Source organism: Rattus norvegicus, chromosome 10, assembly GCF_036323735.1.
Source record: "Rattus norvegicus strain BN/NHsdMcwi chromosome 10, GRCr8, whole genome shotgun sequence".
Lineage (NCBI taxonomy): Eukaryota > Metazoa > Chordata > Mammalia > Rodentia > Muridae > Rattus > Rattus norvegicus.
In genome coordinates, this window is record NC_086028.1 from 68,242,955 (window position 1) to 68,262,907 (window position 19,953).

Below are 19,953 nucleotides of genomic sequence, written 5' to 3' on the forward strand. Positions count from 1 at the left end.
GAGTAGGAGTCTGGTGGCACAAGGGTCGTCTCCCACCGCCCTGTCATCACTAACTCCAGTGGGCTCTGTGCTGAGAACAGGACCTGACCAGAGTCCGGACAGATGCTTGCCTTCCTCCCTGTGTGCAGAGAAGTCATATGGAGGAGCCCTTGCTGCTCCATCTGCTTTGTTCTGAGGAAAGCAGCTCCACTGATCTACAGTGACTACTGCGTCAGCTGAGAGGACACTGCACATACACAATAGCCTTCAATACTGCCTCTGAAGACATTAATGAGGTAAAAAAGAATGTAGAATTTGACTATTTCTATGAGCCAAGGATTCTGGGCAAAGCTCCCACAGCATGTCATGTTATTGCCAGGTATGGTGTTACATGTCTATGATTCCAGCACAAGAGACAGAGGACGATCCATGAACTCCAGGCCAGCCTGAGCTATGTATCAAGACCATGTCTTCAAAAAAGTAGCAGCAGCAGCAGCAGCACAGGACAGGGTAGTGCATACCTTCAATCCCAAGCATGTAAAAAGACACAGGCTGGTGGGTCCTCTATGAGTCTGAGGCCAGCCTGATCTCCGTAGTGAGTTTCTGGCCAACCAGAGAGAGTGAGACCAAGAATGTAAAAACTACTTCAACTTCTTTGGGACTCTTACGAAATTCTTAAGGTAATCCCAAAGGGAAAACAACAGATACCTCGTCAGGCCCCGAATCTGTAACAGTGCAGTGAGACTTCCCCTAACTGGTCGATTTAAATTATTCAGGAAGGCCTGAAGCTTGGCTTTACCAGCCATTTATTATACAAGGAGTCAAAAGCTTGGAGGAAAACAGCTGGTGATGAGAAAGCAAGGTGAGAAGAGTTTCTGTGCTAAAAACAAAACCAAACCATAATTGAAAGCTTGCTTAGCACAGGGAACAAGACCCTGGGTGGTTGGTCCCCGACACCAGGAACCAAAACCCAAGTTACTGCTATTGTTCTTGGGATGCAGCTTCATGGTAAAGAGTGCTTGCCTAGCAAAACAGCCAGACAAGTTTCTCTTCTGCAGGATGTCTCTGCATTTAACAGAAAATCAGCTACAATGAATCAGTGTGAGGACAAGGTGAGGCACCTGAAACAACCATGTAAAATGCTCTGGGAGGTAAACACAAGGGAAAGTCCGAGTGTACTAACTACATGCTTCCAGAATTTGCTTTCCAACCCAAAACTGATTCAAATTCAATAGTGTTGGTGGTAGGAATGTGGATGGAGTGGGTGTCATGTGGCAGGAAGACACTGGCCTTAGGAGCTCCTCAGTTTAAATCCTGGCTCTCCACTGAAACAGTGACCCAGAGCAGCCTATGCACAAGACACTATTAGAGGACTGAATTGGGCATTCAATGCCTGTCCTCAGTCTTGGTGCTTGAGAAGTACAAAAGTGTAGGCTGGCTTCCCCTGAGGCTAACCACATGTGGGATGGCTGTGGAGAGGGCTCTCCGTTCACCCCAACAGCCCTCACCCAGGTGCTGGAGTCCTTTCTGATCCTTGTATAGCCGAGTCACCCTCTCCATCAGCTCCCACTTCTCACAGCAGCCCTTATAGTTGACGAAGTTGCGAGCCAGGATCTCCTTCAGCTGCCGCACGGTCAGGCCTTCAATGTCCTCCAGGTGGGTCAGGTCAGACAGCGAGGCCCTCCGGCCTGGGACAAAGCTGTCCTCTGAGTCAACGGACTGCAATGGCAAAGATGCGATCAGGTGGTTCAGCTCTTGTGCCCTTCAAGCTCTCTTCAAGGACCCCAGAGCACTTATCAGAATGCATTTTGTTGACCAACCTCAAGGAACATGAAACAGAGGGTACCTGCTTGACTCAGCAAAATAGCCTGGTCTTCCCCTGCCCCACCATGTGTTTTGTGAGAACAGCCACACACTGGCATATCAGTACTATGCATAAAGGCACACTAGTTAGTTGGCCAGAGGGCGCTGATTCTCAATGCTGCTGCCTCCACTAAATACCTGACAGTATTTTTCAAGTTGTTTACCATCCTGAACCTGTTACCCTTCCACAAAGGAGAGAGACAATTGTCATGCCACTCAGAGTTCCTGAGGAAACCCCAGGTGTGGTACTGCCTCTTCTCAGTACTGGCGCCCTGGCAGGACTCCATACATGGGCTCACTGAAGCTCTGTACTGGTCCCTTGTATGGCTGAGGCCCAAGAGCCTCGTCATCTTCCCTCCTTCTCCAACAGGGGCTACTGCATGCACCCTAGACACACAGGACAAGAACAAGACTTTTACAGCATTACCCACAGTGTATCCTCTGGCAGCTCTTAGAGAGTCAAAGGACTGGGAACACAGGATGGGCCAGGAGGTCCACCAGCCTCTACTATAGACTCAGACTGACAGCAACACAGGTTAATCTGAGATAGTACTGCTGGACTCAAGGACTTCACGACTATCCTTACAGACTGACCCTGCCTGCTCCTGGGAACTTCCAAGACCAGGCAGAGAACAAAGGTGAGGTGCAGAGCGAGCAGAGGCCCCACCTGGGTCTCATCCTCAGGAGGTACTCTGGCTGTGCTCTCCAGGAAGATGGGCTCCTCGTGGTCCTGAGACACATGGCCAATGGCCTGTGGGAAGAGAAAGGTGCCATCACATCCACAGAGATATCCCAGTGACTTACAAACCATGGGCCTCTTTCAGTTCATACAAATGTCCAAAAATGTATTCTGTCTCCCTCCAGAAACAAGGCTCCCAAAGCAGGACCACAAATGCCTGCTTTCTAACAGCAAGTCTCACAGCCAGAGACAATACACACAGATTTCAATGGATGGAAAGCTGCACCAAGGACAAGGATGTGCTAGTTCTGCCCAGCAGTAAGGGTGGCATCACCCACCACCCATCACCCATCACCAGTTTGCGCTCAGTTTGACAGTTGAGGTGAAAGGTTTCAGTCTACCAAATTATCTCTTAACTATGCCGTTTTCCCTCCCCATGGCCTCCACCCACTACTGCGGTTCTGCTTCTGGACCAGGATCATTTTACATTCTAGAAATGTGTTCTAACCAGCAGGACATGGTATGGCATACTCTGAAGCTGCTTGAGTGTGTTTAATAACCTCAGACTACAGGACACAAATGCCTCAGCTTGGGTTCCATTCTGTTCAGCACGCTACCCTCTCAAAACTCTCAAAAGGGCCCATCTTAATCGGACTGCTCAGAATTGTGACCTCCTAACTCTATTAACCACTTCTGCCATAAACCCCTACCCTAGCTCCTCCTCTCCACTCTTAGCTGCCTCCAGGCAAAGGGCCTGTGTGAACCCAGCAGGAGACATGGCTGAGTTCACAGGCCTTTCCCCTAGAACCTGGATGAACAGTGAAGAGACAACTTGGGGAACTCAAAAGTGACCTGACAGCTCTAGCCATTCGCCAAGAGGGCACACAATTACAATAGAAATAAAGAGCAGAGCTTAGAACACTGAAGTGATGGAAGCCACACATACGGTGATGCAGCCAACATCCTGCACCCACAACTCCTGCTTCCTCCGCCATCCTCCTAGCTTCGTGTAGATGTGGTACTCGCTGGCCAGCTGCATTCTGTCACCTTGCTATTACCTTGGGGTCTTGCTTGGCTTGTTCCTGAGTAGACAGCTTTTGAATGTCTTTTGTTTTCTAGTTTTCTAGAAAGAGCAACTGGAATCCACGTTGCAAACACTCTTATCTTTCCAGTCTGCTACTAGCTAAAGAAAAAACCTGCAACTCGCATCTATCTGACCTACTCAGCCTATCACACACACTTCCCTCCCTAGCAAATGCTGCTAGGACATCAGAGCAGAAGGACAGAACCAGAACCTAGCAGGGCTAGAACTGTTAGCTTTGCATCCTAGATGCAGCTCTCTGTGACTTATGCAACATACGGCCTTGCCCAGGCTATTTAACTCCCCATGCCTGTTTTTCCTGTTTGCAAAGTTCAGGTATCATCAGAACAGAAGCTGACACTACAGGAGAGGGACCCAATAACACAGGGGGCAGCATGACCTGTTGGTACAGGAAAATTCTGGTTAGTGACAAAATGTTTATAATCCTACATTGAAGACTCTCCTGGAGGTGTGTTCATTCTCTCCTCCCTCTTCTTCTTCTGAGACAGAATCTCACGTAGTCCCAGGCTGGCTGTGAGCTCACTGTGTAGAAGAGGCTAGCCTCAAAATCCTGCCATGCCTCTATCTCCCAAGTGCCGAGATCAGAGTACACAACACCATACCTGACCTGCCTGAAGGTTCTTCATGAAAAAGTTCTTCTTCAGGTTCCTGTCCTTGCTCGCTATACTACACATCAGAGTGCCTCCCAAAACCAAGCAAAAGGAATGTATAGCAAGAGACAAAACTTATCCAACAACTAAGCGAGAGCCAGAGCTCAGGAAAGCACTAAAGACCAGCTGTGGAGAAGAGACAGACTTCAGCCAACAGAGAGTTAAATGAGTTTTGTAGTTAGATTTTGTTATCATGTTGGCCTTTAGCTGAATGAGTGACCGGTCCTGGCAAAGGAGGTAACTATAAACCAGAAGCACAGCCACCCACGTCCTATGTGGGAAAGGAGATGCCAGTTCTCACAGCTCCGTGCTCCACAGACGTGCTATGGTAGCTGTCTCTGCAAACTAGCAAGTCCAAAGGGATTCTTTCATTGTTCTAGACTCAAAACGTGCTCCAGATGACCAAGGAGTCAGAGACAGTAATTGTGGGGTTGTGCTATAGCTAGTGTGTGTGTGTGTGTGTGTGTGTGTGTGTGTGTGTGTGTGTGTGTGTACACGTGCATGCATGTAATCAGTAGATAGAGATCTAGGTCCTAATCTTTCTGTGCTCAAGCCTTGTGACTTCTGCAGATCTGTGTGACACCACCACTCCAGACAAACGCCAGAGTCTCATGCTTAGCCTCTCTCTGTCAGGGCTTCCTGAGGGTGGAGACCGTGCATGCTGCTATGGACTAGGCCTACCATCCCTGAAGCTAGAGCTAATGATCAGAAAGCATTACTTCTAGAATCAACAAGCAAAAAGGCTTTACCCCATCTAGACATTATACTTGACACCCCATTCCCACAATGCAGTGGGGGAGGAAAAAAAGAATACTGGGGCAGACACAGCAGAAGAGGCTGCATGGTGGCTCCTACCTGCTGAGTTTCCTGATCCTGGGCTAACACAGAGGTGACTTGTGCAGGTGAAGAAGGGAGGCCAGGTGAGGTAGGAGGTACTGTGCTGCTCTGAGGCTGGGTCAAGAAGGCCTGCTGCTCAGGGAAGGCCTGGGGCAAGGTGGGAGCACGAGTCCTGTCCGCCTCAGAAATTACAGGCTGCTGGCCAAGCACCAGAAACACCAGTTCTTCTTTCTCCCGGCACATTTCAGTAGAGATGTCATGGAGGCTGAGATAGTCCCTCAGGTCCTTCACCTTCATCTTCATGAGCTCCTCTCGCTGAAAGGCCGTGGCTCGGAAGCGTAGGCAGAGAAGGCAGAGGCGTGGCCCATTCCCCTCTTGGCTGGAGCAAGTCATGCAGAAGTTTTTCTTACAGTCCAAGCAGGTCTGCTGCTTAGAGCAAGAGACAAGAAAGCATGTCAGCTTGAAGGAACAAGTCAGAAAACAATGGGGACCGCAAGGCACCAGCAGCCAGCAGGATGCTCTCCTCTCCTGTTCCCAGGATCCAAGGTATGAGGCACACTGGCTTTTCAGATTAAAGGCTACTTGGAGGTGGCAGACCCTGTGTTGGCATCCACTAACAGGAAACCTGACATTTATGTAACGTGTGTATACACAACACAATCATTTACATTATAATTTCATTTCAGGTTTTAATACACACACACACACACACACACACACACACACACACACACACACACACACACACCCTAGATCAACAGCAACGCCATATTTGGAATACAAGAGCCCTCTCTGCCTTTTTATACAAGTTTCCATCTCAAATGCCTCACACAGAGTCATCCTGGGTATGTTATGGGGGGCTCTCTGTTGCTCAGTTTACCTACTGTCAGAAGCAGGTGACAACAGGGCTTCTCTCCCAAGGCCATTGTGGAGATAGACCAACAATGCATTGAGGCAATCCTGACACGAAGCAGGTCCTGAGGAGAGGAGCTGGGATCTAGCTCCTACCTGTGCTCCTTTCCATCACACTGCTAAGGAAGCAAGCAGATGTACGAGGGTTATGAAGGCTAGTTTTGGCTGTTGCTGGGTTTGGTTGTTTCAAGGACCTTTTGCAAGCTAGGCAAGTGACCTACCACTGAGCTACTTCTCCAGGGTTTTTGCCATAGGCTCTCACTGTGCAGCTCAAGCTGAGGTGACAGGCATGTCACCACGCTCAGCTGGCAGCTATTGTTAACATTGGTGTCAACAGAATCTAGTATGATGATGTCATTTCATTATCAAAGCCCTTTACAAGGTGTTAGTGTCCTTCCCCGACTTACACAGAGAGAAACCAAGAATCAGGGGATAGAGAATTATATTCAAGGTCAGGTAGTAAAGGCAAAGCTGTTTGCCTACTCCAGCAGGGTGCTGGGAAGTAGATGGTACACGAGGTCATTTCAAGATAAATATTTGGATAGGACAAGGGACTGGGATGCTAGCATTTCTCCTTTGTGAAAGCGTACAGTGTCTTAGTTTAGAGTCAAGTGTGACTACCCCACAAGCTGGCACTGCCTGGCGCGGCCACTCCCATGGTTACAGACAGCACACCAAGGTTGCTCCAGCTGCAGGCTGTGCAAGCACACAGACATCTGAGCTCTGCTGGAGCCAGCGGCAGTCTCCTAAGAGGTCATTCCTGATCACTCTGAGCTCAAGAGGTTAGGAACTTTTCATTTCATGGTCGCTTAGCTGTTCCTTTAACGTTCACATTTCCCCGTCTTTTCTCAATATGAAAAGCGGTTCGGCTACAAAAAGGACATCCGAGACAGTCTCAGAAGCAGGGGCTGAAGAGTCCACATAGTTAGGAGCATTAGCATTAGTGTTTGTCTATGTGCATCCACACAGCCCAGACAAAGCATGAAAACTTGAGTGATGCATGGGGACATACACCAGCACCCTCTCTACTCGGCTATGACCAGACAGTAAGTAAGCTATGCAGAGACCAGGACATGTGGCCACACCAACAAAGAACAGTTGTGACCAGCAGCCATGCAAGTAGAAAATGGAGTTCTGAGTATTCAGGATGCAGAATGCCTGGCTGAAAATGAGGTTGCAGTGTCATGAAACTGTGGTCTCCATGTGGAATGTTACCTAAGTCAATATAGCATGACAAGACCCAGCCTGGCACAACCACGAAGCTAGTGCTGCTCAATCAGCCAGATCCAAATATCTCTCTTCTTCAAATGTGTGTAGCTTCTGGATGCAAGATCAGAAGGTAAAGATGACAACCCAGTTTCTGCTGCCCTGCCCACCAGGGACTCTGAAGCAAACCTGCGTCTGAAACAGCTCCAAAGGTGGAGGGAAGCGCTTGAGGCTGAAATCCTTGAGTGTGGTGACAGAGACTGGGGGTGGGAGTCGGGGAGGAAGTACATCAACAAAGGAAGGGAGAATGAGCAAAGGAAAGGCCTGTGTGAATTCTAGCAAATGGGTCATGCCAGAGCAACAAGGGCCTGTCCTGAGACATCTTCATCAAGAGTAAGCTAGCGCCAGCCTTGGCCAGGCACCACCCCCTTGGCTTTTTTCCTTCTGCAGGCTGGCCTGAAACAAATTCCCTAGCAGTGAGTGCACAGGCCCATACTCCAAACCACTGAATATTAGAGATAGTTTATATATGTATGTATGTATGTGTATACACACACACACACACACACACACACACACACACACACACACACATATACACACACACAGAGCGTAAGGCAGAGGAAGGCATTGTCCCCTTTTTCTTCCCTCCCCCTCACCCCCGGTCCATCTCAGCTCTTCTCAACAACAAAAGGCTACTCTTCTGCTCTGAATCTGAATGCTGTGCCCAAGTTCCAACCAAGTACAGCCTCCTCTGCTGCCTCATGCTTGTCCAAGTGAAGACACCAGGCACCAGAACTCACTGCAACACTACAGCCGGGTATCACAGTACAGATGACAGGACAGCTAGCTTGTGTCAAACTGCCCCTTCTCCCCAGGACTGGGAATCCAGGGGACCCAAGGGCACACCTTACCTGTATTCTCTCTATAAGTCTTTACTGTTATCTGTGGTTTTACAGCCAGGGAGCATATAGAAAATAGTGACCAGGAAGGAAGGAAGGAAGAAGGAAGGAAGGAAGGAAGGAAGGAAGGAAGGAAGGAAGGAAGGAAGGAAGGAAGGGAGGAAGGAAACAATGGTAGGATTCATGTAATCAAGGCAATTCAACTATTGGCTGAGACGCTATCCTAAGAGTCTTTGGCTAAGAAATGCCAAACCCTCACGAAGGCCAATCTATTTAAGCATGAAATTACAAATAAAAAACACTGGCAGCAGAAACCATCCTTAACATTCACAAAATTCACTGTGAATTGCACAAAATTAATTCATAATTTAGAGCAAGAAAATATTGTACCAAACAACATCTCTCATCATCCAAACTGGGATGTGAGACACATGGAGTGCTTCAGGCCACAGTGGCGTTTCTGTCTGTGTGTACCCTGCCTTGACCTCTCTGTCCTGCTGTAAGCTCCTTAAGTAGGAGCGACCTCTCCTTCATCCCCACCCACCTAGCCCAGGCAATGTCTGACACCAGCTAGATTGTAGCACTTACTTCCAGTGTGGGAGGAAAGCAATTTTAATTGTTCCCATGTTCCGGAGCACCTGGGCCCGTTACCTGTCCTCCTCCGCTCAATATTCCAAATTCTTCTTATGGGTTGCTTGAAGTCTAGGACCTGGGTTTAAATCCTGGCTCTAGTACTTAAACCATGTGATAGTGAAGTATTATTTATGGGGAAAAGAATGATACACTGATGTCTCTTGCTGGTTACCAGGAATTTGACATGTAAAACTTTCTTTTTAAATTTTAAACTTTAAATTTTGTCACTTGTAAAACAGGCTTTGGTAGCTTCTAAAGCCACTATGGAAACTGAGAGGGTTAAATGAAAGAAACAAATACAAATACATAATATACATATATACACGTACATACACACACACACACACACACACATATATATATCTGGGCTGGCTCAGAGACTGATCTTCTCGAAGTCCTGAGTTTAATTCCTAGCAACGGCATGGTAGCTTATAACCATCTATAATGAGACCTGGTGCCCTCTTCTGGCCTGCAGGCATACATAATAAATAAATCGGGGGAAAAAAATCTGCTGGGTGGTGGTAGCACACACTTTTAGTCACAGACAGAACTCAGGAGGCAGAAGCAGGTGGATCTCTGTGAGTTCAAGGCCAACCTGGTTTACAGAGCAAGTTCCAGGACAGCCAGGACTACCCAGAGAAACTCTTTCTCAAAAGACAAAAATCTAAGCAAGGTATAGTGGTGTACTTCACATCTGTGATCCCAGCACTTGGGAGGCTGAGGTAGGGAGACTGCCTCAAGTCTAAGGTTAGATTATGATAGTGAGGTCAAGGCTAGCTTAGGTTACAAAGGTAAGAAGACCGAGTCCCATAAACAACAACAAAAGCCCAAAGTTTCAGTAAAATTGTAATTCTGAATTTGTTGTTGTTGTTTGAAACAGGGTTTCACTGCATAGCTCAGGGTGACCTCAAAATCACCACATCAGGTAAGGTTTACCACTGTAAAACCTTCAGTCTCACACACAGTAGAAAGCTTAAAGAGAATCACTTCCCCTTGGTTTCCCATTGTCACCATTTCATCCTCGTATCCTACCAGCCACTCAGTGTTACAATCTCCTGTTCTGCAGGGCATGTGCCACCTGAGGGCACTTGCAAAGGGACACCCACCCATACCCCACCTAAGCCCATTGCAGTTGGGGTGCCAGTGAGCGGTCTCCAGATTCTCTGCTAGGGTTTTCCTGTCTCTCAGGAAGCTCAGACAGGCTTAATGAGGGCAAGGTTAATCTGCAGCCTGGTTTGTATGTGACTGTCAAGAGCCAGCACCTGCCATGTTTCCAACATGGTACTGGGCACTTAAGGCGTCACTCTATTCCCAGCACTAGAAAGGGTACCTCACAGACACAGTTCAGGGCTCTATGCTGAAACGCTTTGCCTTCACTTGGAACAGTTTTCTCCAACATTGTAGGACAGGCCTGGGTCCCCAGCACCACAGAAGTAGAGCTCAGGTAGCTGGCCTGAGGTCCTGGGGTCATGGTGCAATGACACTTACCTTCCGGGTGGTGCTTGCGAAATGGACCCCACAGGCCTTGCAGCTAGGTTCCGAGCCTGTGGGGGAAGGGAAGGAGCTGTACCCAGGGTTGGAATAGGCTTGTGTCCTGGCTCCCTGCGGTGGTGGTGTCTCCTCAGGCTGTCCATCCAAGCAGAACCAGTTGCAGCAGGATGCCCACATGATAAAATCTGGCATAGGAGAGGAAGAAGTAAGAGTTAGGATGTACCTTACTATAGCTTTTTCCCTGTGTGCACAGGCACGGCAGGATACATGCCTCACACCAGCGAGTATGAGGCCGTAACTTCAGCGGCATGGAAGGCTTGCATCGCCGTCTACCACCATAGTTCATGTTCCAAATGTTGAAGACATTTGATCTGGCAGAGCAAGGTGAGAGACCATGCTGGTATAAAACCTTTGTAAGGTTACCTCCTCCTGACTGGTTAAATCTCAAACCTTGCTTCATTAAAATTCATTCTTACCTTACAATTACAACCAGCTTAACAACCACTTTATTCAAGGGCATTGTCTTGCCCTGAAGCTCAGAAAGAATCTTCTGAGTTTCTCTCACACATACTAACCATGGAGGATGTGTATAGTAAACAGGCAAAGCCAGATGCAGTGACATACACCTGGAGTCCCAGCTACCTAACTAGTTAAGACAGAAGAGGGTAACTTGAGCCTGGGTAACATAGCTAGTTCTCTGAAGAAACAGTATATAAACCACACGCCTTTAATCCCAGCACTCAGGAGGCAGAGGCAGAGACAGGGGAAGGTGGATCTTGGAGTTTGAGGCCAGCCTGATCTATGAGTGAACCGACACTATACAGAAAGCCCCATCTTGGAAGAAAGTATATTAAAGAAGACTTAAAGAAGCATATAGCTAACTCCCAGAAACTAACTAGAATGCTGAGACTGTAAAAGCCCAGGTCTCCGACTCTAAATCCTCCGTCTTATCCTTAAAGCATGTTATCTTTTGACTTTCCCTCCTACTAGCCTATACAAGTAATATCTTAATCCACACTCCTGCTTTGCTAAGCTTCTATGATTGCCCTGTTCTTGGTAAAGATGCATCTTATTTGTGTGTGTGTGTGCGCGCGCGCGTGTGTGTCTGTGTGAGTGAATGCCACATGTGTGCAGGAACTATTAAGGCCAGGAGGTTGTGAGCGGCCTAACTGGTGTTAGGAACAACTCAGATCCTCTACAGGAGCTCTGCTTAGCTGAGCCTTCTCTCAGCCCTGTGGCAGCACTTCTAAAAAGCTCCTACAGAGATCATTTACTTTCTGCTCAACACACTTCAGCTCAGAGAGGGCAGGGGTACTACTCCCCAGTGTCTATACTGGACCCCAGTGGTGCTCTGCATGTAACAAATATCCAACAATAGTGGGTCCTTGTCAATCTGTGTTAAGTGTTTCATCTACTTAGGGTATTGAGGGTAAGGTTGATTTTTAAGTTCACAGAAACAAAACTATCCGACCCCTCAAATGTTAGAAGGGCCTGATTAAAGTCTACTAAACACTGAGCACTTCTGGGAGACCTGCGTATGCCCCCACAGGGTCTACTAAACACCGAGCACTGCTGAGAGACACCATCCCACAGCAGAGCAAGCCATCAGCTTCGTGGACATTCCAAGCCTGAGCTCTTTGCTCAAAGAGATACTGAATGAAACAAACATCCAGTGTGGTTGTCCAATAATCCACACACACAAGTGGGTACTTCCTGCATTACCTCTTTTTAACAAGGGCATTGTCACAGTTCAAAGACAGAAATTGGAAGGACCTAAGAGGTCATTTTGTAGAAGAAAAAGCAGGGCAGAACAGGGAAGAAAGGGTGCAGGGTCCCGTGGGTTACAATTTTAGGCGTCCTGAATTCTCCAGAATGTTTTAGACTTTCTGACACTCTGACACACTCACGACGTAGGTCATTTTCTTCTCTGGGCACCTTGGATTAGCATATGACTCCCTGACCACAACCCCTGTGAGAAAAGGGAATGTGACAGTGTCCAGGCCATTGCCTAGGTGGTCAAGCCATCTTTCACACACCAACGCCATTTGCCCTTCTGTCTGTCACTTACCACAGCGTCTAAGTTACCAGGTAAGAAACCCAATCTGCCTTACTTCAAATTCACAGCACACACGGTGTGCTGATAAACAAACACCATGTCACGCATACATCACAAGGGAATCTCTGTGGGGTTTGTTTGTTTTGAAGCAGGATCTCACGTAGCCCAGGCAGTTCTTGAACTTGCTACATAGCCAAGAACGTCTTAGAACTCAAGCTCCTGCCTCCACTTCCCAAGTGTACCACCACACACAGCGTGGATGGTCAGCCTAAAAGGAGTTCTTTATTGACAAGACCGTGGGTAGCATTTCCCTGAAAAGGGAGTTCAGGATGACATGTCTGAACACATGCACACAGGGAGGACACAGTTGTCTTGCTCTGCTGCCTGTGCTATCCAGCTCAAACCTGTGACGCCTCCTCTGTACTTCATGTTTGTCCTCTGACGCTCTACAGAACAGTAAAGCACAACACATATTAGTTGCTTTTGTCTGCGCTGTAAAAATGCCTTTTACTACAGTTTCCCCCGGGAAGGTAAGGGAAGACTGTAAACCTAGAGTTTCACTAGCTTACCATGTAGCTTTCTGGGCCAATCCGCATGGGACAAGGCCATGGGTGACTCAGTAACTTCTGTTAAAACCTCTCCTCAGCCAGGCATGCAGTACACGCCTTTAATTCCAGCACTCAGGAGGCTGAGCGAAGCAGATCTCTGTGAGCTCAAAGCCAGTCTGGTTGATGTGGTAAGTCTTGGGCTAGTCAGAGCTCCCTATAAGACTCTCAAAAAAATAATCCAAGAACAGAAGAAAATCTCTGCACTCACACACACAGGTAAACTGTTCCTAATGTCAACCCTTTGTCCCTTCCCAGTGTTCAGTAGCCATCCCCTGGGAGTTAACGGTCTACCAGAGTTGACTGTACTCTACTGGAGGTTTGAACAAAGTATGGGGGGTAGGGAGTAGGGCTGGAGCAAACATGCGAGGCAAGACAAGGAAACAGATCTCACTTATTAATAAAGGACCACATCTTGATGTGACAGCAAGGAGTGTTTACCAGACAGTCGGGAATAGCAGCATTTTCCAAGACAATCAAAAACAAATGGCATGCACCATAGAAGAGAGAAAACTACAAAATGTACACAGCATTTTGCTATTACAGCGTAAGGCTGGGGTGGATGGGGGTGGATGAGGTAAACGATTTACCAGGAGCCCTAGGGAAAAGCCTGTATTCCAGGGGAAGGAAGCAGGACTTTACCGTGATTGCGTGAGTTAAGCTGATTAAAAATTTGAGTTTCACACCTATAGCACATGCATGTGCTTGTGTGTACATCTAGGTTGAGAAGACAGATTTAGGAGTGTCTGATGTACTAGCAATACACAGAGCCAGAGTGGGCAAGAAACTGATTAGATGTTTGGGGCATGTAAGGCTCTGAGAAAGGCTACTGAGAAGAGCTGACCAGGGCCAGGGAGGGGATGCTCACAGGTGGGAGAGCATTGCTTCAAAGAACTGAACAGTGAGTGCAGTTAAGTAACCCAGAGAGTGGAACACAGCCAGGAACTCCAACTGTCTAAAGGCCTTTGCCTTAACCAAGTGTGTGTGCTCTGCTTGAGCAGTGTGGAGGAAAGCGGCTGACTAGAGACCACAGGAAAGAGAAGGAGAAATGAGACTCTGAGGCACTTCGAGGGTAAGCTATCTGGAAGGAAGAGCGAAGGCAACAGATGGAGAGGATCCAGAGTCGCTAGTCTAAGTGCAGGCAAACAGGTCACAGATGAAGGGAAGCCATCAGCCATCAGTGAGGGCAGCAAGGGCCAGGAGGACAAGAAACGTGATCAGGCAAGGAACTAGTACACTCCTGGACAGGGGTCAGCCATCTTCCTGTGGAATGGAATGAAGGAGGTGGAACCAAAGGGAAGCTGGTAGGACTGACAACAGGTAAAGAATAACAAAAGAGGAGGACGGATTTGGCTACTTATTATCTATATGGATTTGGAGAGAGGCAGAGCATTTAGCGTGCACAAGGACCGAGGCTCATCCCATCTCCACTATGACAAAGAGGTAAGGGCCTTGCCACGTGAGCATGAGAGCTACACTGTAAGGTACAAGCAACATGGAAACAAAAGGCTGCGAGAGATGAGCCCTTAGGAGGAAGCGTCCTCTACGACGAGGCATTGGGACTGGACAAGGTCCTCAACCACAAGACCTGGGGGACCCAGAAAGACATTATTAGAGCTACCATCAGCCACTGTGATACAAGATCAGGCCCACTTCTCAGCTAGGAGTCAGGGCAGCACAGCTTCCTCCACAGTCTGTCTCTCCAACCTCAAAGGCCTCTTCTAAACATCTTGGGAGAACAGCTAATTCATCTGCTCTGAAAGGAAGCAGATGGCCCCATGAGAGGACTTAACTCTTGCCACACTGTGACCGCACGGGTCTGTGTTCATCTGGTATGTGCATTCAGGGAAGGTTAACTATGGAATAGAGGTGGCGAGTGACAAGAGTCACTCAGACCTGGGTCAGTCTAACAGAACAAATCTAAGCAAAGTTCACTGAGAAATTTGAATATCAGAAAAGAACCATCTGCTAGTGTGGTCAGTTAAAGCACTCATCTAACAACCGCATTCATGGTAGGTTCCCAGGGCAAGAGGCTGTCATGCTGACAATGCCACCAAGCAAGCTAAGCTCTCTTCTCTTGGGAGGGCTCTTCTGATTCCTTAGCCCTAAACAAACACCATCTGATTACATTGCTAAATGACTAACCAAATGACTAACAGCAGAACCAGCTTTGGGGAGTGGGTAAACAGGACACTTTGAAAGCTCCAGTCTCCGTCCTACAAACTCCTTTCTAGATCTTAAAAAGGAAACAACCACACCTTTACTGAGGGCTCAAAAACTCCTCCCAAACTCCCCACCTACTCTGAGAAGATGGATTCTGGGCAAACACCAAGTGAACTTTTACTGTGCTTGGCTGAGACGTTCCACATGTATGAAGGGCAGAAGGTAGGGGTTGCAGGGTGGGGAGTAAATGAGAAAGCCATACCCCAGAGGAACCCTACAGGAAAGGCAAATGTGGCTAGCAAGCATATGGGTTTTATACCTTTCTGAGATATGCTGGCATTGATGCTGAACAGGAAAACTATGGTGTTAACAACAGAGCAAAATACATTGCCTATGTGTGGTGAGTTTGGTACAGACATGGAGGCAAGAAGGCAGATAATATGGTTTCTAAAAAGAAAAACTACCACCACCACCAAACTAGATTCCTAAGTAATTTTAAAACATTCCTCCATTTTGAATACCTGCCCTTGGCAAATAATTTAAAGTAGAATAGATAAATAGATCGCTGGCTGTCAAGGGCTTGGGCTTGAAAAAAGTGAGGATAGAAAGGGAGTTCTGGGGCTAGAAAGAGGCTCAACAGTTACAAGCACTGACCGATCCTTCAAAGGATCCAGGTACAATTCCCAGCATCCACGTGGCAGCTCACAACTGTCCATGTCTCCATTTCTAGAGACACTGACACCCTCAGGCAGACATTAATGTCCCCAAGGCTTGCATGCAACCTGTTCCAATTCTAATTAAGTGTTCAGTACACTGAAGTGGCTCTCCTGACAGAAGCTTCATTGATACAAAGAGCTACTACATCCAGGAATTAACGTATTCATTCACAGTACACCCACTGTCCAGGCCCTTACAAAGATCCCTTAAAAATACCCAGTTGCGGGGACTGGAGAGATGGCTCAGTGGTTGAGAGCACTGGCTGCTCTTCCAGAGATCTTGAGTTCAATTCCCAGCAACCACATGGTGGCTCACAACCATCTGTAATGGAACCCAATGCCTGTTCTGATGTGTCTGAAGACAGTTACAGTGTACTCATATACATAAAATAAATATCTTTAAAAAAAAAATACCCAGTTGCACTGCTCCCTCCGCCAGCCTCAGAGAGGCACCTTTTGACACAGTGAATCATCAAATGGCTGAATCACCTTGCTTATCCAGGGGTGGTGCACCTATGGCCACTAATGTATTGCTGGAACGGTCGACAGCACCTAGGCTCTAAGTGCATAAGGCAAAGTATCCGGTGTTATAGATCGTTAATACAGGAGGGGTTGAGTTTCATCTTGTATGCTATCCTTAAAAAGCAATCAAAGTAGGACTGAAAAGGCTCTGGAGGGAAATGCTGGGGGAGGCCTATCAATATAGCACAGTCAAGGTTCTCTGAAGTAACTGATAAGTCACATTCGTTCACTTTCAAGTAAGAAAACCAAGGTGCAGAGAAGTAAGTGGCTGAAAATCACAGAAAACGGATAGCAAAGTCAGGCCCTAACCATAGGTCCCTAGACTCAGCAGTCAGTCCACCCTGCAGTCTGCCATCCTGGCTCTGAATCATTAGAACTTTTGTGGCAATGTACAGCCACGGTCCAGGATCCCCCAGGTTCTAAAAAACATTTTCTTGTCACGAGGAGAGTAAGTTATGTTCATACTGCAGTGAGATAGAAACAGTGGCACAGACAAATCTTACATAGGCCTGATGCTGCCTGAAATAAACAGGTGCAAATGCATATGTACTAAAGGATCACATTCAAAAGGCATGGAAATAAGGATAGTGTATTCCCGCATGCTGGCAAATCCCACAGTCCCACCTACTTGGGAGACTGAAGCAGCTAAATCACTTGAGCCCAAGAGTGTAAGGTCAGCCTGGGCAACCTAGCAAGACAGAACCAATCAATCAGCAAAATCAGGAACAGAGGTTGTGTTTGGGGATGATAGGAGGGAAGAGGCATGGGGACTTCTGTTAATATTGTTTTATCTTTTTTTTTTCTTATATTTAGTATGTGGACCTGCTTGTCTGTATGTGCGCATGAGTGCAATGCCCACAGAGGCCAGAAGAAGGCACCAGATTTGTAGGACAGGGATTATAGGCTGTTAAGAATTGCTGATAAGGGGGTTGGGGATTTGGCTCAGTGGTAGAGCGCTTGCCTAGCAAGCGCAAGGCCCTGGGTTCGGTCCCCAGCTCCAAAAAAAAAAAAAAAGAAGAATTGCTGATAAGGGACATAGGTGATAGACTGGAGCCCAGGCTTTTTAAGAGCAGCAAGAGCTCCTAACCTCTGAACCATCTCTCCAAGCTCAACGCTTCCACATCTAAGTTCTCACACTGATGTTAGAACTCATTCAATTACATGTATAATTTGTGTGTTTCTCTTGTCATATGTGGTGGTTTTGTTTGTTTGTTTAATTCTTCAAGGCAAGTTTCTCTGTGTAGGTAGTAGCACTGGGCTATCCTGGAACTCACTGCACATCAGGCTAGCCATGAACCTGTAGTGATCTCTACCCCTCCATATGTGGGGATTAAAGCCATGACCCACCATGCACAGTTTTATTAGGATTTTTTTTTTTTTTTTGAAGTGAGGTCTTTCTATGTGGCCCTGGCTATTCTAGAATTTGCTCAGTAAACCAGGGTGGCCTTGAACTCAGAGATCTGCTTGCCTTGAGGCAAGGTATGTGCCGAAATCTTATATAGGATTTCTTAAGCACCTAGTAAAACACATAACAACTTGTAAGAACAAAAGAGAACCATTTTGACTCCCACCCCTGTAAGGTTCATTTTCTCTACATCAAAATGCCTCTCAATACTTTCCTACACCTCCTACACTTGATCTTAGCCAAAAGGCCGAGAAGCGATTTTCCTACACCTCCTTAACAAGCTTCTCCAAGCTCCTTGACTCAGGTGCTCCACATAGTCTCTCCTCAGTCACCAAAGCCAATTCCAAGAGGCCATAACTTACTGATACTTCTCTACCTGCATCCCTCAGACTCCCAGCATTCCTGGACACACTGACCACACCCCCAGCCCCCACCCTTCAACCACCACCCAGCCTCCGGGGCTCAGCACCCTCCACTCTTCTCTCACCTCCCAAGTTCCCTGTTGGTTCTCAGCATCCTGGCACTCAGCACTCCCCACCTCACCTCAGGGGGCTCTCAACAACAATCTGCTTTCCTTCACAGTTTTCATAGTATGCGACTCCAGGCACCCAAATTGTGGCGTGAACAGAATGTTGTCAAACAGCAAGCATACTTTATCAGCCCAGCTGAGACACCAAGTTCTATTTCTCTTTAGGACCACGAAGCTCATTCTCAATACTAACAGTGACAATGTGACTGAGAAAGAAAAACCCTTCATGAGAAAAACGACGAGGGGTGGCTTGTGCCTGTTTTGGATGTACCTGCTGTACGGGTGTGTGCACAAGTATGGGTGGCTGCATATGCACATGGGTACCAGTGTGTGTAAAGGCCAGAGGTCAACATCGGGGGTCTTCCTCAATCACTCTCGACCCTAGTTTTTTCAGACAAGTTCTCTCACTGAATCTGGAGCTCATGGATTTTCACTAAACGAGCTGGCCAGTGAGCTCTAGAGATCCCGCCTGAGTTCAACCTCTCCAGGGCTGGGATTATAGATGCATGTAACTCCACTGGGTGTCTCTTCAGATGCTGACTACCTAAGTTCCCTAGGGATTTGAGCCAAGCACTATACCAACAACTAAGCAGTCTCTTAATATTTAAGCCCGTGCACTTCCCAGAGGTAGGTAACAGTAGAGATGAGAAGTGACTTCCAGAAGGCACCTGACCAAGAGAGAAACATCGGACAGGCAGCAACTGGGCTAGAACTCTAAAACGGCAGTGGCCAATGTGTTTCCGTGACTCCCTGTCTTCCTGGTCACCTGGTACTGTGGGTGTCAGGGCTGGGACACAGCTGAATGATTGTACTGCCCACATGATAAAGAAGCCCTGTTTCTTAAGAACTCACCTGAAATTTAAAATCATCTCTCAACTTGGAAGACTGCTCGCTTTTAAAAATAAGTTGACCAGGCAAGAAACTTGAACTCCCTGAAGCTGTTAGACTCTCAGGGCTGCAACTGGGATTTCCCAGCAGACCTGCCCGGGGCATCTAACCCTGACTTGGAAGACTTAAGAGGCTGGTGGCACTCCCCGTGAACACCAACTAGGTGACCGTTGCAGTTGTAAGCGAGCAAGCTGCAGAGTGAACCATATTACCGACTGGCCTCACGGGCTGGGTGTACAGCAATGCAGCATGTTCTCTCTGACTCTGAGATTATCTCTGCGATATTTATTTCAGAATAAAGAACTCAGAACCTCGAAGTCACAGAGGAAACAAGAATATGGTAGAACTTTAGAACCCAGGTGAATAAAAACCCTGCTGAAGTAGTGCATGGGTCAGACACCAACAAGAAAGACTTCACAAGGTGGGGCTCACTTCCAAGTGCTCTAAATCCTAGGGAGCATACATTACCCCACCCTTCAAGGCAGGGGGTGGAATGTGGGTAACGGTTAATGTAGATTTCATAGATGGGAATCTTTATCTGATAAATAAAGAAGACATAAAAGAGTTTTCAAGGGGGCTGGAGAGATGGCTCAGTGGTTAAGAGCACTGACTGCTCTTCAGAGGTCCTGAGTTCAATCCCAGCAAACACATGGTGGCTCACAACCATCTGAAATGGGATCTGATGCCCTCTTCTGGTGTGTGTGAAGATAGCTGCAGTGTACCCACATACATAAAATAAATAAATCTTTTAAAAAAAGTTTTGGGGGAAGTTATTACCAAATAATGTTTTAGTTTGGTTTTCAGTCAGACTGGTC

At 47.3% G+C, this 19,953-nt stretch overlaps 1 protein-coding gene across 12 annotated transcripts in view; it reads right to left on the reverse strand.

The window, feature by feature from the left end:
• Positions 1-19,953, reverse strand: part of Rffl (ring finger and FYVE-like domain containing E3 ubiquitin protein ligase) — a 62,953-nt gene that overhangs the window by 4,682 nt on the left and 38,318 nt on the right. For 5 of the 12 annotated variants that reach the window (XM_006246974.5, XM_006246977.5, XM_006246969.4 and 2 more), the window contains 4 exons: positions 10,252-10,439; positions 5,129-5,539; positions 2,510-2,593; positions 1,488-1,698 (listed from right to left, as the gene is read on the reverse strand). In XM_006246974.5, coding sequence (XP_006247036.1) covers positions 1,488-1,698; positions 2,510-2,593; positions 5,129-5,539; positions 10,252-10,431 — 886 coding nt within the window. In that variant the 5' untranslated portion in view covers positions 10,432-10,439. Of the gene's footprint in view, positions 1-1,487; positions 1,699-2,509; positions 2,594-5,128; positions 5,540-10,251; positions 10,440-19,102; positions 19,399-19,953 lie in introns of those variants that run through there. The other 7 variants (NM_001399574.1, XM_063268500.1, XM_006246970.4 and 4 more) reach the window with 4 other exon arrangements.